The sequence below is a fragment of the Oncorhynchus kisutch genome, linkage group LG21, assembly GCF_002021735.2.
Source record: "Oncorhynchus kisutch isolate 150728-3 linkage group LG21, Okis_V2, whole genome shotgun sequence".
NCBI lineage: Eukaryota > Metazoa > Chordata > Actinopteri > Salmoniformes > Salmonidae > Oncorhynchus > Oncorhynchus kisutch.
In genome coordinates this window covers 23,639,166-23,655,523 of record NC_034194.2, presented here as the reverse complement: position 1 = coordinate 23,655,523, position 16,358 = coordinate 23,639,166, and the positions used below count along the sequence as shown (strand labels likewise).

The 16,358-nt window shown below is 43.9% G+C and overlaps 2 protein-coding genes across 8 annotated transcripts in view; one reads left to right on the top strand and one right to left on the bottom strand.

Annotated features, from left to right (window-relative positions):
* LOC109875743 (angiopoietin-related protein 7-like) overlaps positions 1-2,160 on the top strand; it is a 60,192-nt gene extending 58,032 nt beyond the window's left edge. Inside the window, exon 8 of the mRNA XM_031800152.1 lies at positions 145-2,160. Coding sequence (XP_031656012.1) covers positions 145-291 — 147 coding nt within the window. The 3' untranslated portion in view covers positions 292-2,160. The remainder of the gene's footprint in view (positions 1-144) is intronic.
* A 4,416-nt stretch (positions 2,161-6,576) lies between these two features.
* The window catches only part of snx9b (sorting nexin 9b), a 30,373-nt gene continuing 20,591 nt past the window's right edge, over positions 6,577-16,358 (bottom strand). For 2 of the 7 annotated variants that reach the window (XM_031800221.1, XM_031800225.1), the window contains 15 exons: positions 14,864-15,029; positions 14,389-14,424; positions 13,682-13,805; positions 13,303-13,390; positions 13,027-13,152; positions 12,709-12,826; positions 12,401-12,531; positions 12,162-12,265; positions 11,969-12,072; positions 11,806-11,883; positions 11,604-11,680; positions 9,218-9,307; positions 8,839-8,953; positions 8,486-8,577; positions 6,577-8,159 (listed from right to left, as the gene is read on the bottom strand). In XM_031800221.1, coding sequence (XP_031656081.1) covers positions 8,112-8,159; positions 8,486-8,577; positions 8,839-8,953; positions 9,218-9,307; positions 11,604-11,680; positions 11,806-11,883; positions 11,969-12,072; positions 12,162-12,265; positions 12,401-12,531; positions 12,709-12,826; positions 13,027-13,152; positions 13,303-13,390; positions 13,682-13,805; positions 14,389-14,424; positions 14,864-15,029 — 1,497 coding nt within the window. In that variant the 3' untranslated portion in view covers positions 6,577-8,111. The remainder of the gene's footprint in view (positions 8,160-8,485; positions 8,578-8,838; positions 8,954-9,217; positions 9,308-11,603; positions 11,681-11,805; positions 11,884-11,968; positions 12,073-12,161; positions 12,266-12,400; positions 12,532-12,708; positions 12,827-13,026; positions 13,153-13,302; positions 13,391-13,681; positions 13,806-14,388; positions 14,425-14,863; positions 15,030-16,358) is intronic. The other 5 variants (XM_031800227.1, XM_031800224.1, XM_031800223.1 and 2 more) reach the window with 3 other exon arrangements.

Genomic DNA, 16,358 nt, shown 5'->3' with positions numbered 1-16,358 from the left:
ATGTTTTTTATAATCACCTTTTTGCATCAGCAGTTGTCACAAAGTGCTTGACAGATATTTACAGACCTATAGGTATCTGGTCACCGGTATTCCTCCCTGTTACCACCCTGACCGCTGACTCTGACTGTGTTTGTGACCCCACAGGGAGGCCGGTATTCCCCCAAGGGGAAGAACCCTCTAGGACCAGACGGAATCGTGTGGTATTCCTGGAAGGACTCGGACTACTACTCTCTAAGGAAAGTCAGTATGATGATCCGCCCACGTACCTTCCGCCCACGCATGTCACCCTGAGAAACCACCGCATGGCCATGACAACCACCCCTGATGACGGTCAGGCTCCATAATGGCTCGTCTGATCTGATGACATCACCACAGACATACATGCTCTACACTTTTACAGTGAAATGTGCTGTAAACCTTACTCACCGCTCTGGAGATGGATTTTCAGTGTGTGCACATATTTCTGAATGTGTGTGGATATATTTTTGCATAATGTTTAAATTTGCATATGTGGCCATGCCACCAATAAGCCTGACAGGCACAGGAGGCTGGTGAGGCGAGGACGGCTCATAATAATGTCTGGAATAGAGTGAATGGAATATTATCAAACACATGGAAACCACGTTTGATACCATTCAATTTATTCCGTTCCAACCATTAATGAGCCCATCCTCCCAAATGAAGGTGCCACCAGCCACCTGTGCTCAGTGAGAAGCTCAGTCCTGGATACTGTGGCATGTTGTACTAAAGTCTTCTGACCAATACAGACACAGCAACAGATATTGTCCAGTGAACTCTGAGAAACAAGTATTGAATGGAAGGTGTGGCACACGTCCAGAAGTCCTTTGTGTGTTGTGTTGACCTGTCTAGAAGATGGCTGGAGTTACATAGATTCCACAGTCCTGTACTATAATAACATGACTGTGCCAAACTATCAGCCTATTGCTGGAGGGATGAAGGGGAACTTCCCTCCTATAGATCCACAGGCAGGTGGACAATATACTATACAGTACATAAAATGCTATATATTATACCATACATAATATATAGAAGAGAAAAGACACTGTTTAAACTGCAATGTGTGTTAGTGTGAAGACTAAGGGCTGAATCCCAACTAGAAAAACACAAAACTCAGATGAATGTAAATATAACGTTCTTACATGTTAGCTCTTAACCAGACTGACTTAAAAGGAGCAATTAGGGTTAAGTACCTTGCTCACGGACACAGACAGATTTTTCACCTTGTCGGCTTGGGGATTCAAACCAGCGAACTTTCGGTTATTGGCCCAACACTATTAACCACTAGGCTAACTGCCGCTGTTCTTAAACTGCAGTTAGCATTCAAACACAAGGAAGTGTGGGTGTTTACGGCCTTGTGTGCAGATTGAGATATTTACCTATTTGTGTGTGTAGATTGAGATACACTACATGACCAAAAGTATGTGGACACCTACTTGTCGAACCATCTCATTCCAAAATCATGGGCATTAACATGGGAGTTGGTCCCCCCTTTGCTGCTATAACAGCCTCCACTCTTCTGGGAAGGCTTTCCACATTGCTGCAGGGACTTGCTTCCATTCAGCATCAAGAGCATTAGTGAGGAGTGGCACTGGTGTTGGGCGATAAGCAGTCGGCGTTCTAATTCATCCCAAAGGTGTTTACTGGGGTTAAGGTCAGGGATCTGTGCAAGCCAGTCAAGATCTTCCACACCGATTTGCGACAAACCATTTCTGTATGGACCTCGCTTTGAACACAGGGGCTTTGTCATGCTGAAACTGGAAAGGGCCTTCCCCAAACTATTGCCACAAAGTTGGAAGCACAGAATCATATAGAATGTCATTGTAGGCTGTAGTGTTCAGATTTCCCTTCACTGGAAGTAACGGGCCTAAACCTAACCATGAAAAACAGCCCCAGACCATTATTCCTCTTCCACCAAACTTTACAGTGGGCACTATGCATTTGGGCAGGTAGCGTTCTCCTGGCATTTGTCAAACCCAGATTCGTCGGACTCCAGCTGACGCTTGGCATGGTGATCTTAGTCTTGTGCAGTGGAAACGCTGGAAACCTGTTTTGAGGCCAACATTTTTACAAAAACAAATACATTTTTTGGGGGGGGGGCGGGGGGGGGGGGGGCATGTTACTAATAAAGCCGCATACAAACACAGTCTCTTTTTTGTTTTCTTGAGTAAGGCAACTCCAAAATGCAGGTGTTTCAGCCTAGCTCAGTGTTCTGTCACTCATGGGGACACTATGTCACTGCCAAGTTTAATGGTAATGCAACCTTTATTTAACCAGGTCGGCCAGTTGAGAATAAGTTCTCATTTACAACAGCAACCTGGCCAAGATAAAGCAAAGCAGTGCGACAAATACAACTACACAGAGTTACACAAACAAACGTACAGTCAATAACACAATAGAACAATCTATGTACAGTGTGTGCAAATGTAGAAGAGTAGGGAGGTAGGCAATAAATAGGCCATGGAAGCGAAATAATTACAATTTAGCATTAACACTGGAGTGATAGATTTGCAGATGATGATGTGCAAGTAGAGATACTGGGGTGCAAAAGAGCAAGAGGATAAGTAACAATATGGGGATGAGGTAGTTGGGTGTGCTATTTACAGATAGGCTGTGTACAGGTACAGTGATCGGTAAGCTGCTCTGACAGCTGATGCTTAAAGTTAGAGAGGGAGATAAGTCTCCAGCTTCAGTGATTTTTACAATTAGTTCCAGTCATTGGTAGCAGAGAACTGGAAGGAAAGGCGGCCAAACAAGTGTTGGCTTTGGGGATGACCAGTGAAATATACCTGCTGGAGCGCGTGCTACGGGTGGGTGTTGCTATGGTGACCAGTGAGCTGAGATAAGGTGGGGCTTTGCCTAGGATAGACTTACAGATGCCCTGGAGCCAGTGGGTTTGGCGACGAATATGTAGGGAGGGCCAGCCAACGAGAGCATACAGGTCGCAGTGGTGGGTAGTATATGGGGTTTTGGTGACAAAACAGATGGCACTGTGATAGACTACATCCAGTTTGCTGAGTAGTGTTGGAGGCTATTTTGTAAATGACATCGTCGAAGTCAAGGATCGGTAGGATAGTCAGTTTTACAATGAGGCAATGATCGCTGAGATCCTGGTTGAAGACAGCAGAGGTGTATTTAGAGGGCAAGTTGGTCAGGATGATATCTAAGAGGGTGCCCGTGGTTACGGATTTAGGTTTGTACCTGGTAGGTTCCTTGATAATTTGTGTGAGATTGAGGGCATCGAGCATAGATTGTAGGACGGCCGGGGTGCTAAGCATATCCCAGTTTAGGTCACCTAGCAGCACAAGCTCTGAAGATAGATGGGGGGCAATCAATTCACATATGGTGTCCAGGTCACAGCTGGGGGCTAAAGGGGGTCTATAACAAGTGGCAACAGTGAGAGACTTGTTTCTGGAAAGGTGGATTTTTAAAAGTAGAATCCCGAATTGTTTGGGAACAGACCTGGATAGTATAACAGAACTCTGCAGGCACTCGGTCCACCTGGGCAGTTCTATCTTGGAAAATGTTGTAGTTGGGGATGGAAATGTCATGATTTTTGGTGGCCTTCCTAAACCAGGATTCAGACATGGCTAGGACATCTGGGTTGGTGGAGTGTGCTAAAGCAGTGAATAAAACAAACTTAGGGAGAAGGCTTCTGATGTTAACATGCATGAAACCAAGGCTTTTATAGTTACAGAAGTCAACAAATGAGAGCACATGGGGAATGGGAGTGGAGCTAGGGGCTGCAGGGCCTGGTTAACCTCTATATCACCAGAGGAACAGAGGAGGAGTAGGATAAGTGTACGGATAAAGGCTATAAGAACTGGTTGTCTAGTGCGTTCAGAACAGAGAGTAAAAGGAGCAGATTTCTGGGCGCGGAAGAATAGATTCAAGGAATAATGGTAGGATATCAATACAGTGGAGGTAAACCTAGGCATTGAGTGGCGATGAGAGAGGTTTTGTCTCTCGAGGCACCATTTAAGCCAGGTGAGGTCACCACATGAGTGGGGAGTGGAACAAAAGGGCTAGCTAAGGCATATTGAGCAGGGCTGGAGGCTCTACATAGAAATAATCACAATAATCACTAGCCACAAGACACATTGACATTAGGGAGAGGCATGCGTAGCTGAGTGATCATTAGTGTCCAGTGAGTAGCTAGGCGAGCTGGAGACACGGCGATTCAGACAGCTAGCGGGCCGGAGCTAGCAGACTAGCAGAAGGGCCTTCGGTGGACGTCACGACGGAAGAGCCTGTTGAGACCCCCTCGGAAGGTTACGTCGGCACACCAGTTGTGATGGATCGTTGGCACTCCGTGTCGGCAGTAAAAGGGTCCAGGCCAATTGGCAAAATAGGTATTGTAACCCAAGAAATTGGCTGATGGACCTCTTCAGCTAGACAGGAGATGGGCCTCCAAGCTAACTGGTGCTTGCTTCCGGACAGAGACGTTAGCCAGGAGTAGACACTCGGATAGCAGCTAGCTAGCTGCGATGATCCGGTGTAAAGGTTCAGAGCTTGTGGTAGGAATCCAGAGATGTGGTAGAGAAAAAGCAGTCCAATATGCTCTGGGTTGATATCGCGCTGTGCAGACTGGCAGGAATTGACTGGGCTGTCAACATCATACTTTCAAAATCTTAGCTAGCAGTCATCATCATGAATCAAGTCGACAATCTACTGGCAAATCCTTTTTAACTATTGTCATATTAAGATGAATAATGAAGAGAAATGATAGATTAAACGTATTGGTGCTCATCGGCCATAAACATTACACAACAAGTTAGAAATCCCAAATCCAACAATGAGTGGTTTGGAAGGAATCAGTGACAGTGGCTAACTGCAAGCTTTGCAAACCAAACACTAGCCTGCTATTCAGTGGAATGGCTGTGTGGTCATAGAGAATGCCACCTTCCTGTTCAAGTGAGCATAGCACAACAAGGTGAGTCCAAAAATGTATTGTATGCTCCTGCATAAATGATGTAATATGCCAGGGAGATATGCATACTGCTAAGAAAGTAATACTAAGTGTATGTTGTGCAGTAAGATGTTAGTAGCCCATGTGCCTCACACTAATAATTTGGTCCATATACCCCTCTTATTTTTGCCTACTGTTCTGACTTGGTGTACATGTAGCATTTAACCTGTTTTAGAGAACTGTAATCATCGAATATTGTAAGAGCTTTCATTGTCTGCTTATATATGCCCCCTTTATTTATCCTACGGTTCTTCTGACTTGGTGTACAGGGAGAACACTATAAGAATGGCCCATGTTCTGAATTGTGGCGCTGTACATTTCAATAGTGCAAAACAAATAGTTATATTGACTATGTCCGTCCTACTGTAGCTCGCTCAATGTCTTAATCGAAATTACAGATGGCCTCATCTGCTTGTCGTCACCTTATTTCATAGTTTGTACATCTCAATTGTCAGTAGACACCACATTTGTTTTAGCAAGTCAGCCATATAAGCTATGTTTTTTTTAAAGGCAGTAAATGAGGCTGAATAAACTGTTTTTCACTGCCAGACAAGGCTCTGCTGATAGCCAGGTGTAGCAGTGGTAAGGTGTTGAGACTGCTGTTGGTTGGGACAGCTTTATGTAGGCCCTAACAGTTTGTGGGCATTGTTTGTCACCGTTATAGTGCAATTAATGTATTGTTTAGTGTTGTGTAGTGGCTTTGCTATGATGCATCCCTCTTTTATTTATTTTCCCCCATCAATCGCTACTGGTCTTGTGTGCGTGCGGCTGCTCGGTCATAGAAACCCATTTCATGAAGCTCCCGATGAACAGTTCTTGTGCCGACCTTGCTTCCAGAGGCAGTTTGGAACATGGTAGTGAGTGTTGCAACCGAGGACAGACAGTTTGTATGCACTACAGCACTCGGTGGTCCCATTTTGTGAGCTTGTATGGCTTATCACTTCACATCTGAGCCGTTGTTGCTCTTAGACATTTCCACTTCACAATAACAGTACTTACCAGGGCAGCTCTAGCATGGCAAAAATTTGACAACCTGACTTGTTGGAAAGGTGGCATCCTATGACACTGCCACGTTGAAAGTCACTAAGCTCTTCAGTAAGGCCATTCTACTGCCAATGTTTGTTTATGGAGATTCCATGGCTGTGTAGTCGATTTTGTACACCCGTCAGCAACAAGTGTGGCTAAAACAGTCACATCCACCCATTTTAAGGTGTCCACATACTTCTGTATATATAGCGTATTTAACTCTTTATAGAGTGAAATATTTAACTCTTTCTGGATGTAGAGATAGAGACCCAGCTGCACCTGATTTCAGTCAGAGCTGGGTGCAGGCAGAGTACAGGGTGAAAGACCTCTTTCATTCCACCCTCATAATCAGCACAAACACACTCTTTGACGCTCCGCTCTGCTTATAGACCAACTCATTTTCATTCCTATCCATCTCTACAGAATTTTCAGACGGGGCCTGCAGTGTGTGTATATAAGTGTGTGTGGGTGGGTGGGTGTCGTCCCAAATACACAAGTCCGGCAGAACAAGACATGACTCACACTCACTCCCACAAACACACTCAAAGAAATGCAAACGTGTACACGGAGAGTACAAATCATTTTTATTAAATCAAACTTAATTTCTCCTCTTTCTGGGTGACAACGTATCGCAAATATTACTATACATAAAATAATACCTCAACAACCAAAAAGCACATGCATCAGATAGAATATAGATTTGTATTTATGTGACGAGAATAGAAAGAGGGAGATTAAATAATGATTGAAGATTGCACTGCGGTATTAAGTGGAGTGAGGCAGAGAAGAGCTGTCATAGACACCTGGATAAAGGCATGGCTGTGTCCCAATTGTCTTAACACATTTCCTTACTAACCACTGCTATGTAAGGATTTGATAGGTGAAAACAATATTGTGAAACCGCTCAGCTATTTTTGAAGGAAAGAAAACAAGGAAGCAATTTACGAGTATTGGGACCCAGCCACCATGTTTGGCACTGGCTTTGGGAGAAGCATTGGCTCGCTGATGTTTGGCTTCCATGGACGAGGAGTAGGCTCCCATTGCATAACCTCTAACATTCCCCATCAGGATTTGTCCTTCCAGAAGGGAGAAAAGCAGAACTCCATGTTTTTGGAAAGATGTGAATAGTAAAAAAAAAAAGGCAGGGGGGAATTAGCGAAGCATGCAGTTCTATTTTCTACAGAACGTCAACAAGGCACAGTGGCAGGAAAGGGTCGAGCTTCCTGTTAGAGATCGAGGAAGTGAGTGAAGGAAGAGGCGGGGCACTGCCAGCAGTGTTCAGACACACTCACAAGCAAGGGGCGTGACACACTCTCTCTCATATCTGCTGGAACTTAACTGACAAGGCATAATGCAACATCTCTACTCTGAACTGTGAGTGTGTTTCAATCACTTTAAAAAATCATAAACACAATTTCTGTTGAAATGCTGTGATTAAAAAATGCTGTGATAAGGTCCAAAAGATGACCAGGGGATAATAAAGAACCATGGAGCAAAAAACAACAGCCACAAAGGCGTGCTTGGTCATGGGAGAGATCCATAACACATCCATCCAAACATTACCAGAGAACCAAGGTAGGGAAATGTAGTTTTACTATAATGTGGAACTGAGGAAGTCAGTTCCACATGACTAGCCCATGGATTCAGTCAAACAAGGAAATGCAAACAGTATCCTCTTTGCCAGGGGAAGAGAGCTGCTCTTTTACCTCTGCATTTTGAGTGAATCACTGAGTCAGTGAGGGCAATGCTTAACTGTGTTCAATGAGGGCCTGAATGTTTGTCATGTTACCCTGACCTGAGACACAGGAAGAAGTCAGTGTTGTTTCCTGTGGGACTGGGCTGTTTGGTGCTGTATGTGGCACCCACTGTGCATCAGGCACTGCTGCAATCCACCCATCTGGGTTTCGACTGTCTACACCTCTTCCTAAACAGTCCCTAGACTGTTTAAAACAGATTACATTAGCATCATTAGCTAACGACTGCAGGAAATGAAATTGCACTGAGCGCAAAGGGAAAAAGCAACAGAGTGAGAAATAGAAAAAGAGAGATATCTTGGGTGTTAAGCTGTTTCTTGCATTTTCAGTCTTAGGAGGCAGGTTTACATGGTGGTGAATTGACTGTGTGCTTGTTTCAGCTTCTCAGCAATCTGCCCAAACCAGGAATAAAGAGAAAAATCCCATTGAAAGCCATGTGCTGAATACCTAAATAAAAATATTCATCAGATTGAAGCATTGTTGATGGACTACTATTTGTATGTACAGATGCATCTATTCATAGCAGTCCCTCTCATAGCAGACCTTGTGACCAGGGTCAGAGACAATTGCATGTGAGCATGTGGAAATGACCCATTCATTAATATAATTTCAATGCTAGCAATACTCATTTGCTTTAGATCCACTGTCATTCAGGCAAATAACTCATAGGTTTTCTATTTGAGAAGAAGAAGCTGACATTTTAAAATTGTGTTCTTACCGTCTCGTAGAACTTCACTTGCTCCTCCAGGTACAGCTGCATCACCCTGTTGTAGTCGTAGATACGGTTGCTATGGAAGTGGTTCATCTCAGCTGTGGGCGGGGGGAAAACAGGATATCCACTGTCACGTGATTTAGTATAGATGATGGAACCATCTCTTTATACACCATAGGCTTACAGTACTTTGTGCTAGCACATTTAACCATCGCTAACACATTTAGCATTAGATCAGTAGCCTTACCTTGTAGTGCATATGACATGGTGCTAACACGTTTAGCATTAGACCAGTAGCCTTACCTTGTAGTGCATATGACATGGTGCTAACACGTTTAGCATTAGACCAGTAGCCTTACCTTGTAGTGCATATGACATGGTGCTAACACGTTTAGCCATGGTCACTTTGTCTTGAGGGGTGATCTTGCTAGCTGCCACCAGCCGGTCTCCCTCCTTCACCTTCTCTATGGCCGCCTAACAGTGAAAAGACAGAGCAGTCTTGAGCTTTACACAAAATCCTAGGGATTCAACTTTACAGCTATACTGGATTAAACAGGGATCTACATTAATAGCAAAGACACTGTAGGTCCTAACCAAAATAAAATGGTTTTGTTCTTTTAGCAATGTTATTTTCATATGGTTGTTATTCTCTCACTCGCTCTCCTCTGCCCTAGGCTCAGTATCATGTGAATACCAATTTCTCTCTCTCTCTCTCGCTCCCCCCCTGTAGGAGCCTACCTTGTGTACTCCAATGGTGTCAGGGAAACATCCCAGAAGGCCTTTGTACTCATTGTTGTTCTCCATGAGGAAGTGCAGGTCTTTCCTGGGCTACAGGGAGAGAACATGGACAATTACATATCAAATCACACACACAGCCGCACAACCCAATATCCTCTGCAAACAGAGCAAAAGCCAATTCACATTACACTTTTGGTACTGAGCCAGAAAAGCCAATGAACAAGATGAGTACAATAATACAACTGTGACATCATCAGAAAGAAATGTAGTAGCAATGTCTCAAATAGCAAAAAACAGGAAACCACTTAAAAACTATAGAAATATGACCAAAAACAGAGATAATAAAGGACCATGTAGGGAAAACAACATCCACAAAGGCGTGCTTGGTCATGGAAGAGATCCATAACACATCCATCCAAACATTACCAGAGAACCAAGGTAGGGAACTGTAGGTTTACTATAATGTGGAACTCACACACACACACACACACACACACACACACACATATATATATATATATGTATATATAGACAGCACTGTGTCTGAGTGCTAGTAACTACCCAGGACTGGAACTACACAGCTAATGCTAATGATTGGTGGAGGTCAAAAGGTCAAAAAGAAGTCAAACAGAGTCTGGACCAAGGACAGAAACCTCTGGACTGGAGCAACACATGCTTACCAGATGAGTCCTCCATGTCGACGCTGCTGCGACAACATCAAAAACAGGGTGGGGCTTTGATTTCATTACAAACCACACTACACCGTCATGGATATAAATCAGAGAACTGATATTCAAACATTATGTTCAACTGAATTGTCAGAGGAACATAAGAGAACATATTTTGCTCTGGTGGCCTTAAATGAATGTCATGGAGTAAAATCATACAAGTCTTGACCGCTTCCCTGCAGATAACACACACACCTCACACACAGGATGCTTAGTGAAAGGGTCAGAACAAGGTCAGAACAAGGATATAAAACACTGTGAGGTCACAGGAAACGCACACAGACATCCAGGAAGTGACATCAGACAGGAGCAGCTTGGGGCGATGAAGAAAAAAGAGAGACCAAAGGAACGGGAATAGAGCACAAGGCCTTTGGGGCTAAAGGAAGTACACAGAGCAACAGGAAGTTACCCCCACTCGCCCAAAGCTGCTCCTCAACGTAGACTAGCATACATTCCCTCAAAGGCTTATTTTGGATTCCAAGGCCTCAACAACTGAGACAAAAAAAAACAAGGCTACATCTGACGTATAGCACACATTGCCTTTCAAATACTAATACACATATTTACAGCCCTTGAGCAACTACACTCTCAACATGAGACTCTTCGGCAGCCTCTGAGTGGAATAATCTGTCTGTGTTAAAACTATTCCCTCTCTGAGTAGCATTAAAAGGAAGGTGAAATCCTAGTTAATGGATAGTGTGCTTGTGTGAGCAATCCCTCTTAGTTCCTTTGTGTATAGTGTGTAAACTGGATGTTTTTGTGTTCTTATGATTAAGTAACCAAATTGACCTGCCAATTTAGATGTATTTTTATCATGCCACATTATGCCAAACACCATCATGAAAGAGGACCACAATGGAAATAAGTCACAGACATTTGTGCTTTTTTGTGTTCATCCTCAATGATTCTTAATCAATTGAATAATTTTGTATGCATATTGTTGGATTCTAGCTTGAAATATACTTTTACTATACTAAAACGTATTGATACTTTACATGTACAAGGAATGTATATGTTGGGGTCAATGAAGGGTGGATAGGAATCTGGTGTATGTCCTAAGGAGGGAGGTAAAGGGCAACAGTGTAGTTAGTCTCTGTTAGGGCAGGCCAGCTGCGAAACTAGAGAGGAGCATGGAATTCGGCTCGGGGTTAAGTCAACAGATGAAGTGAGAAGAAACCTCTGGGAGGGGGGCCCAGAGGGGCCCACCACAACAGTCCTATCTCACACACACACTTCCACACCCACCAAGGTTCTAGCATCAGGAAGGACCATGACTACACCAGTGAGAGAAACCAATTAAGCTCCTGCCTGGCGACAGAGATGTACTGGCTGTCTAGACATGTAAGGAGTTGACCCTGCCTAGTAGGAGGTTATAAATATATGTGCTTGTGTAATCATGCATTGTCTTTGCAGGTGTATGACCCAGTGGGTGAATAAACTTGGTTTGAGATTTTTCCTAGTCATCCATTTGGAGTTTTTACTCTGTTTGTTCAGAACCTAACAGTATCTTGTTTTTAAATGATCAAATAAAATAACATGGAAATTCAATTCTGACACCGAAAATAACCACACATTCTGATAATTTCTTTTAACCCAGAGGAGATACAGGGTTAAGAGAGAGATCTGCAGGTTATGACACGTCTGTACTGGTACTGTACCTGCTCAGCCACCATCTGAGCTATCTCCTCATAGGTCTTTCCTGCTGAAGTCATGGCATCGGTGAGGGTTGCCTCTCCTGCAGATACAAGAACCTGTTTTTTTATATTATACGCAACAACACTTATATTGAACAAACTAAAACATACAGAGATCCATATATATCCCTTTTAGTGGGGTAAATGTCTGTCCAAGCAGGCCTACCTTGGTATCCACTGCTGGTGAAGACAGACGAGAGGTTCTGGAAGGCCTTGCCAATCCTCTGGTACTCTTTGGGCAAAGCTGAGGACACACACAGATTCGGTCATGTGTTATAACTATGTAGCCTGCATAGCTGCTGTGTAGAGTTTATGTAGTGCATACATACGTCCTGTGCATCTCTTCCAGTGCTCCTGGCCCACTGTGAGTAGATCCTTCACACCATCATCCATAGCTTTGGTGAAACGACTGAACTGATCACACTTCTGCTCCCTGTTACGCAATGGAAACAAATGAAGAAAAACACCCCATAACATTTCATATTGTGTATGTCTGCTGCAGAGTGGTTTGATGTCACTCACACTTCGATGGGGTCAAGGTCGGGGGCTTCAGGCTCTATGGAGGAGAAGATCATCACTCCCACATCCTCATCTTTCTCTGCTTTTCTCTTCCCTGTTTTCCAGTCCTGCAACACACAGTGCTCAATAGCCAATCCTCAGTGTCACTACCAGTCCTGTACAGTCAGAGCTCCATGTCCAGTCTGATACTGCACCCCTCTGCTGTTCCTGGGGGAGGAAGATGAGTAAGACTCCTACTGTACCTTCTCGTCCTTGTAGGTCAGGAAGAGTTGGAAGACGTCACTGTTGGAGACCACAGGGTGCCGACACATCCTGGTCATCCAGCCCTGCAACCTCTCCATCCTCATCTTGATAAACTCCTCCTCAAAACGCCCTGGCAGAGAGGGAGGGAGAAAGGGAGAGAGAGCAGATATAAGCGGTGTGCATTGAAAGGAGCACCCCAGGCTCCACATATACCTTCCTACATTAAGTGAACTCCTCTCCTATAGGATAGACAGAGGGTTTCTCAGTGGAGGAGAGAAGAGGAGAGGTTAGCAGGTCAGTCTCTCACCTGTGACCTGCTTGTCCGGTAGAGAGGGGATGGGGATGGCTGAACCAAACTTGTCCAGTAGCCTCTCATACAGCCAATCAAAGTGTTTGTATCGGTGATTGACAGGTCTGTTTGTGGTCTGCAAACCAATCACACAAAGTTAACATGCACTATAATGCCAATGGGTTGGCATAATATTGGCTTTTGGCAACTGCAGCTTTTATCTGAGACAGCTCGTTATATCAGGCATTTCGATCATTTCTGTCCCTAGAAATGATCGAGCCAGAAACATTAATGACCATTCACATTGATACTAGTAGTGGTCCCACAGACACTTACGTTGGGTATGACATGGTACTCGATGTAGCTCTTCAGGCCGTACATCTTGGTGCCCTTCTTAGGGTCGGCTACGACACAGTCCAGCTGAGCCTCTGGATAGGACCACACTGGACCAACCTCCCCCATCTGAGACAGAGCAGAGACAACCCTACTAAATCCTACAAGATAAATCCTACATCAATTTGAAAAGACTACAGTACAAAACATTTCTAAACAACACAGCCAACCACACTCCATTCAATGTCCAGTCCTGATGAAGGTCCTCCACCAACTCACATAGATGGTTATCTTCTCCTTTCCCTTGGGTGGTTGCTTGCAGAGGAGGAACAGCTCAGGACCAGACTTGGAGAACCCGGGGAACCTGCTCAAAGAGGAACACACAGGGGTAAAGGTCAGGGGTTAAGTGTCAGTGGTTAGGTAGAAAGGGACACTTGACAGTCTGGAAATCCAACGGCAATGGTTTAACAGAGTTGGGCTAACTATCCTCCGCCAAACGTCTCAGATTCTAAACCGCAAACTAAGATGGCCAAACTCTGTATATTGACTCAATGTTTATGTTTACCGTGGGTAAAATCTGGGTAAAAGTGGTCGTTAGGTCATGGCTAGTGTTCGTGGATTCAGTGTGATGGTTTGGAGTAGTAGTCAGCTGTCTTACTTGTTGAGGGAGATCTTCATGGAGGAGCCAGTAGCCCCTCCTCTCTGGATGGCCCCTCCATCTCCAGACTCGGAGTTCGACTTCACATCATCCCACTCATCATCCCACTCATCGTCCTCCGCTCCTACCCACACACACACACACCCTTAGTAACCAAATACATGGAAGAGAGATCATACAGCATAAAAAGCCTAAAACCGAGATCAGAGAACATGCACTAGACCAGTGGGTTTCAAACCTCTCCTCGAGGAGCCCCAGACGTTCTTATTCCAGAGCTAGCACACCTGATTCCAATCACTAATCATTAAGCCCTTGATTAGAGAATTAGGTGAGCTACTTCAGGGAAAATCTTGGGTGCCCGATGAGAGGTTTGAAGACCACTGCACTGCACTACCCCGTGCTATGTTTTGAGAGAAAAAATGTTAATATACTGTACAGTATGTATCCAAACAGAAACAAACCTATTATATCAGTCTAGATAATCAGTTAGATATATCCTCAAAACCAACCAATTAAGTGTTAAGCTATAAATACTGTGAATAGCTTTCTTGAGAGAAAATACACACAATGCAAACACATGCCTGCAATAGAGAAAGAAATGTACATTTACTGGTTATACACATGCCAGACATTTTCTTAAAACAAGAAACAGTCAACACTCGCACAAACAGGGAAACCCTCCCAGCAGGCAATGCATGGTGGGATACCTGACCAGTCAATAAGGTAGGGATATGGATAGATATCTTTGGAAGGAAAAAGAAGAGGCACTTTGTTATTTCGTTCATTCAGTCAGTCACGTCTTCATTCAGAATATAGTTTTAAAACGGGAAGTGAAAAACCAAAGCCAGCAAAAACTCTGCAAAGGCAAGTGATCTCATAACTATCGATGACAACACCGTCCCCTGTTTAAGACCACACCTAGAAAATGCATTGCAAAACACCACCCTTCATGTATGCCAAAGGCTATATTCTTAAAACCCAAAACATAGATATTAACAATGGATAAAGTTCCTAAAAAGAGGTATAACAAGGGGGAAAAATCATTTCTGGAGACATCTTTCTGCAAGTCTTTTGCCAGAAACTTGCTAAAGGAGGTCTTCCCTACAGTATTACGAGCAAATTATTACCAAAGTGCTGAGGTCCATAAAGGGGCCCTCATTGCTCTAGAACAGTGACTCTTACCTGGGCCTTGGTAGGCCTGAGGATGGCTCTGTGCTGTGGTGCCCCAGGGGTCAGGGGCAGCACTCTTGCCTGTAATGGTGCCCTCTGGCTGGGCCGCCCAGTTGTTGGAGGAACCTCCCGTGGTGTCCTGGTTCCATACCGACCACGGGTCTTTACCGTTACTCGCCTAGAGGAGCGAGAGAGAGGAGAGAGAAGAATAGGTAGGGGTAGAGGACAGCCTTTTTAACAATCAACCAATACTGGTTTTAAATGACTTGTCAGAGAAAGAAATTACAGGGTATATAACTTGACTTGATAGAAATTTTAATATACAGTGGTGCAAAAAGTATTTAGTCAGCCACCAATTGTGCAAGTTCTCCCACTTAAAAAGATGAGGCCTGTAATTTTCATCATAGGTACACTTCAACTATGACAGACAAAAGGAGGAAAAAAATCCAGAAAATCACATTTTTGGATTTTTTATGAATTTATTTTCAAATTATGGTGGAAAATAAGTATTTGGTCAATAACAAAAGTTTCTCAATACTTTATTATATACCCTTTGTTGGCAATGACAGAGGCTAAACGTTTTCTGTAAGTCTTCACAAGGTTTTCACACACTGTTGCTGGTATTTTGGCCATTCCTCCATGCAGATCTCCTCTAGAGCAGTGATGTTTTGGGGCTGTTGCTGGGCAACACGGACTTTTAACTCCCTCCAAAGATTTTCCATGGGGTTGAGATCTGGAGACTGGCTAGGTCACTCCAGGACCTTGAAATGCTTCTTACGAAGCCACTCCATTGCCCGGGCGGTGTGTTTGGGATCATTGTCATGCTGAAAGACCCAGCCACGTTTCATCTTCAATGCCCTTGCTGATGGTAGGCTTTGTTACTTTGGTCCCAGCTCTCTGCAGGTCATTCACTAGGTCCCCCCGTGTGGTTCTGGGATTTTTGCTCACCGTTCTTGTGATCATTTTGACCCCACGGGGTGAGATCTTGCGTGGAGCCCCAGATCGAGGGAGATTATCAGTGGTCTTGTATGTCTTCCATTTCCTAATAATTGCTCTTAAAAAAAAGTTCAAACAGGTGCCATTAATATAGGTCAATGAGTAAAGGACAAAGGAGCCTCTTAAAGAAGAAGTTACAGTTCTGTGAGAGCTAGAAATCTTGCTTGTTTGTAGGTGACCAAATACTTATTTTCCACCATAATTTGCAAATAAATTCATAAAAAATCCTACAATGTGATTTTCTGGATTTTTTTTCTCATTTTGTCTGTCATAGTTGAAGTGTACCTATGATGAACATTACAGGCCTCTCTCATCTTTTTAAGTGGGAGAACTTGCACAATTGGTGGCTGACTAAATACTTTTTTGCCCCACTGTAAGACTGCTTGAGAAAAATGGACATAAACCATGAAACAAGGAAGAAAAGATGGTGTTCTCACTCCAACCCTTACCTGGCAGACTCCCCACACATCCCACTCAAAATACAGTCAGGCAACACACTCACGTGTGACTG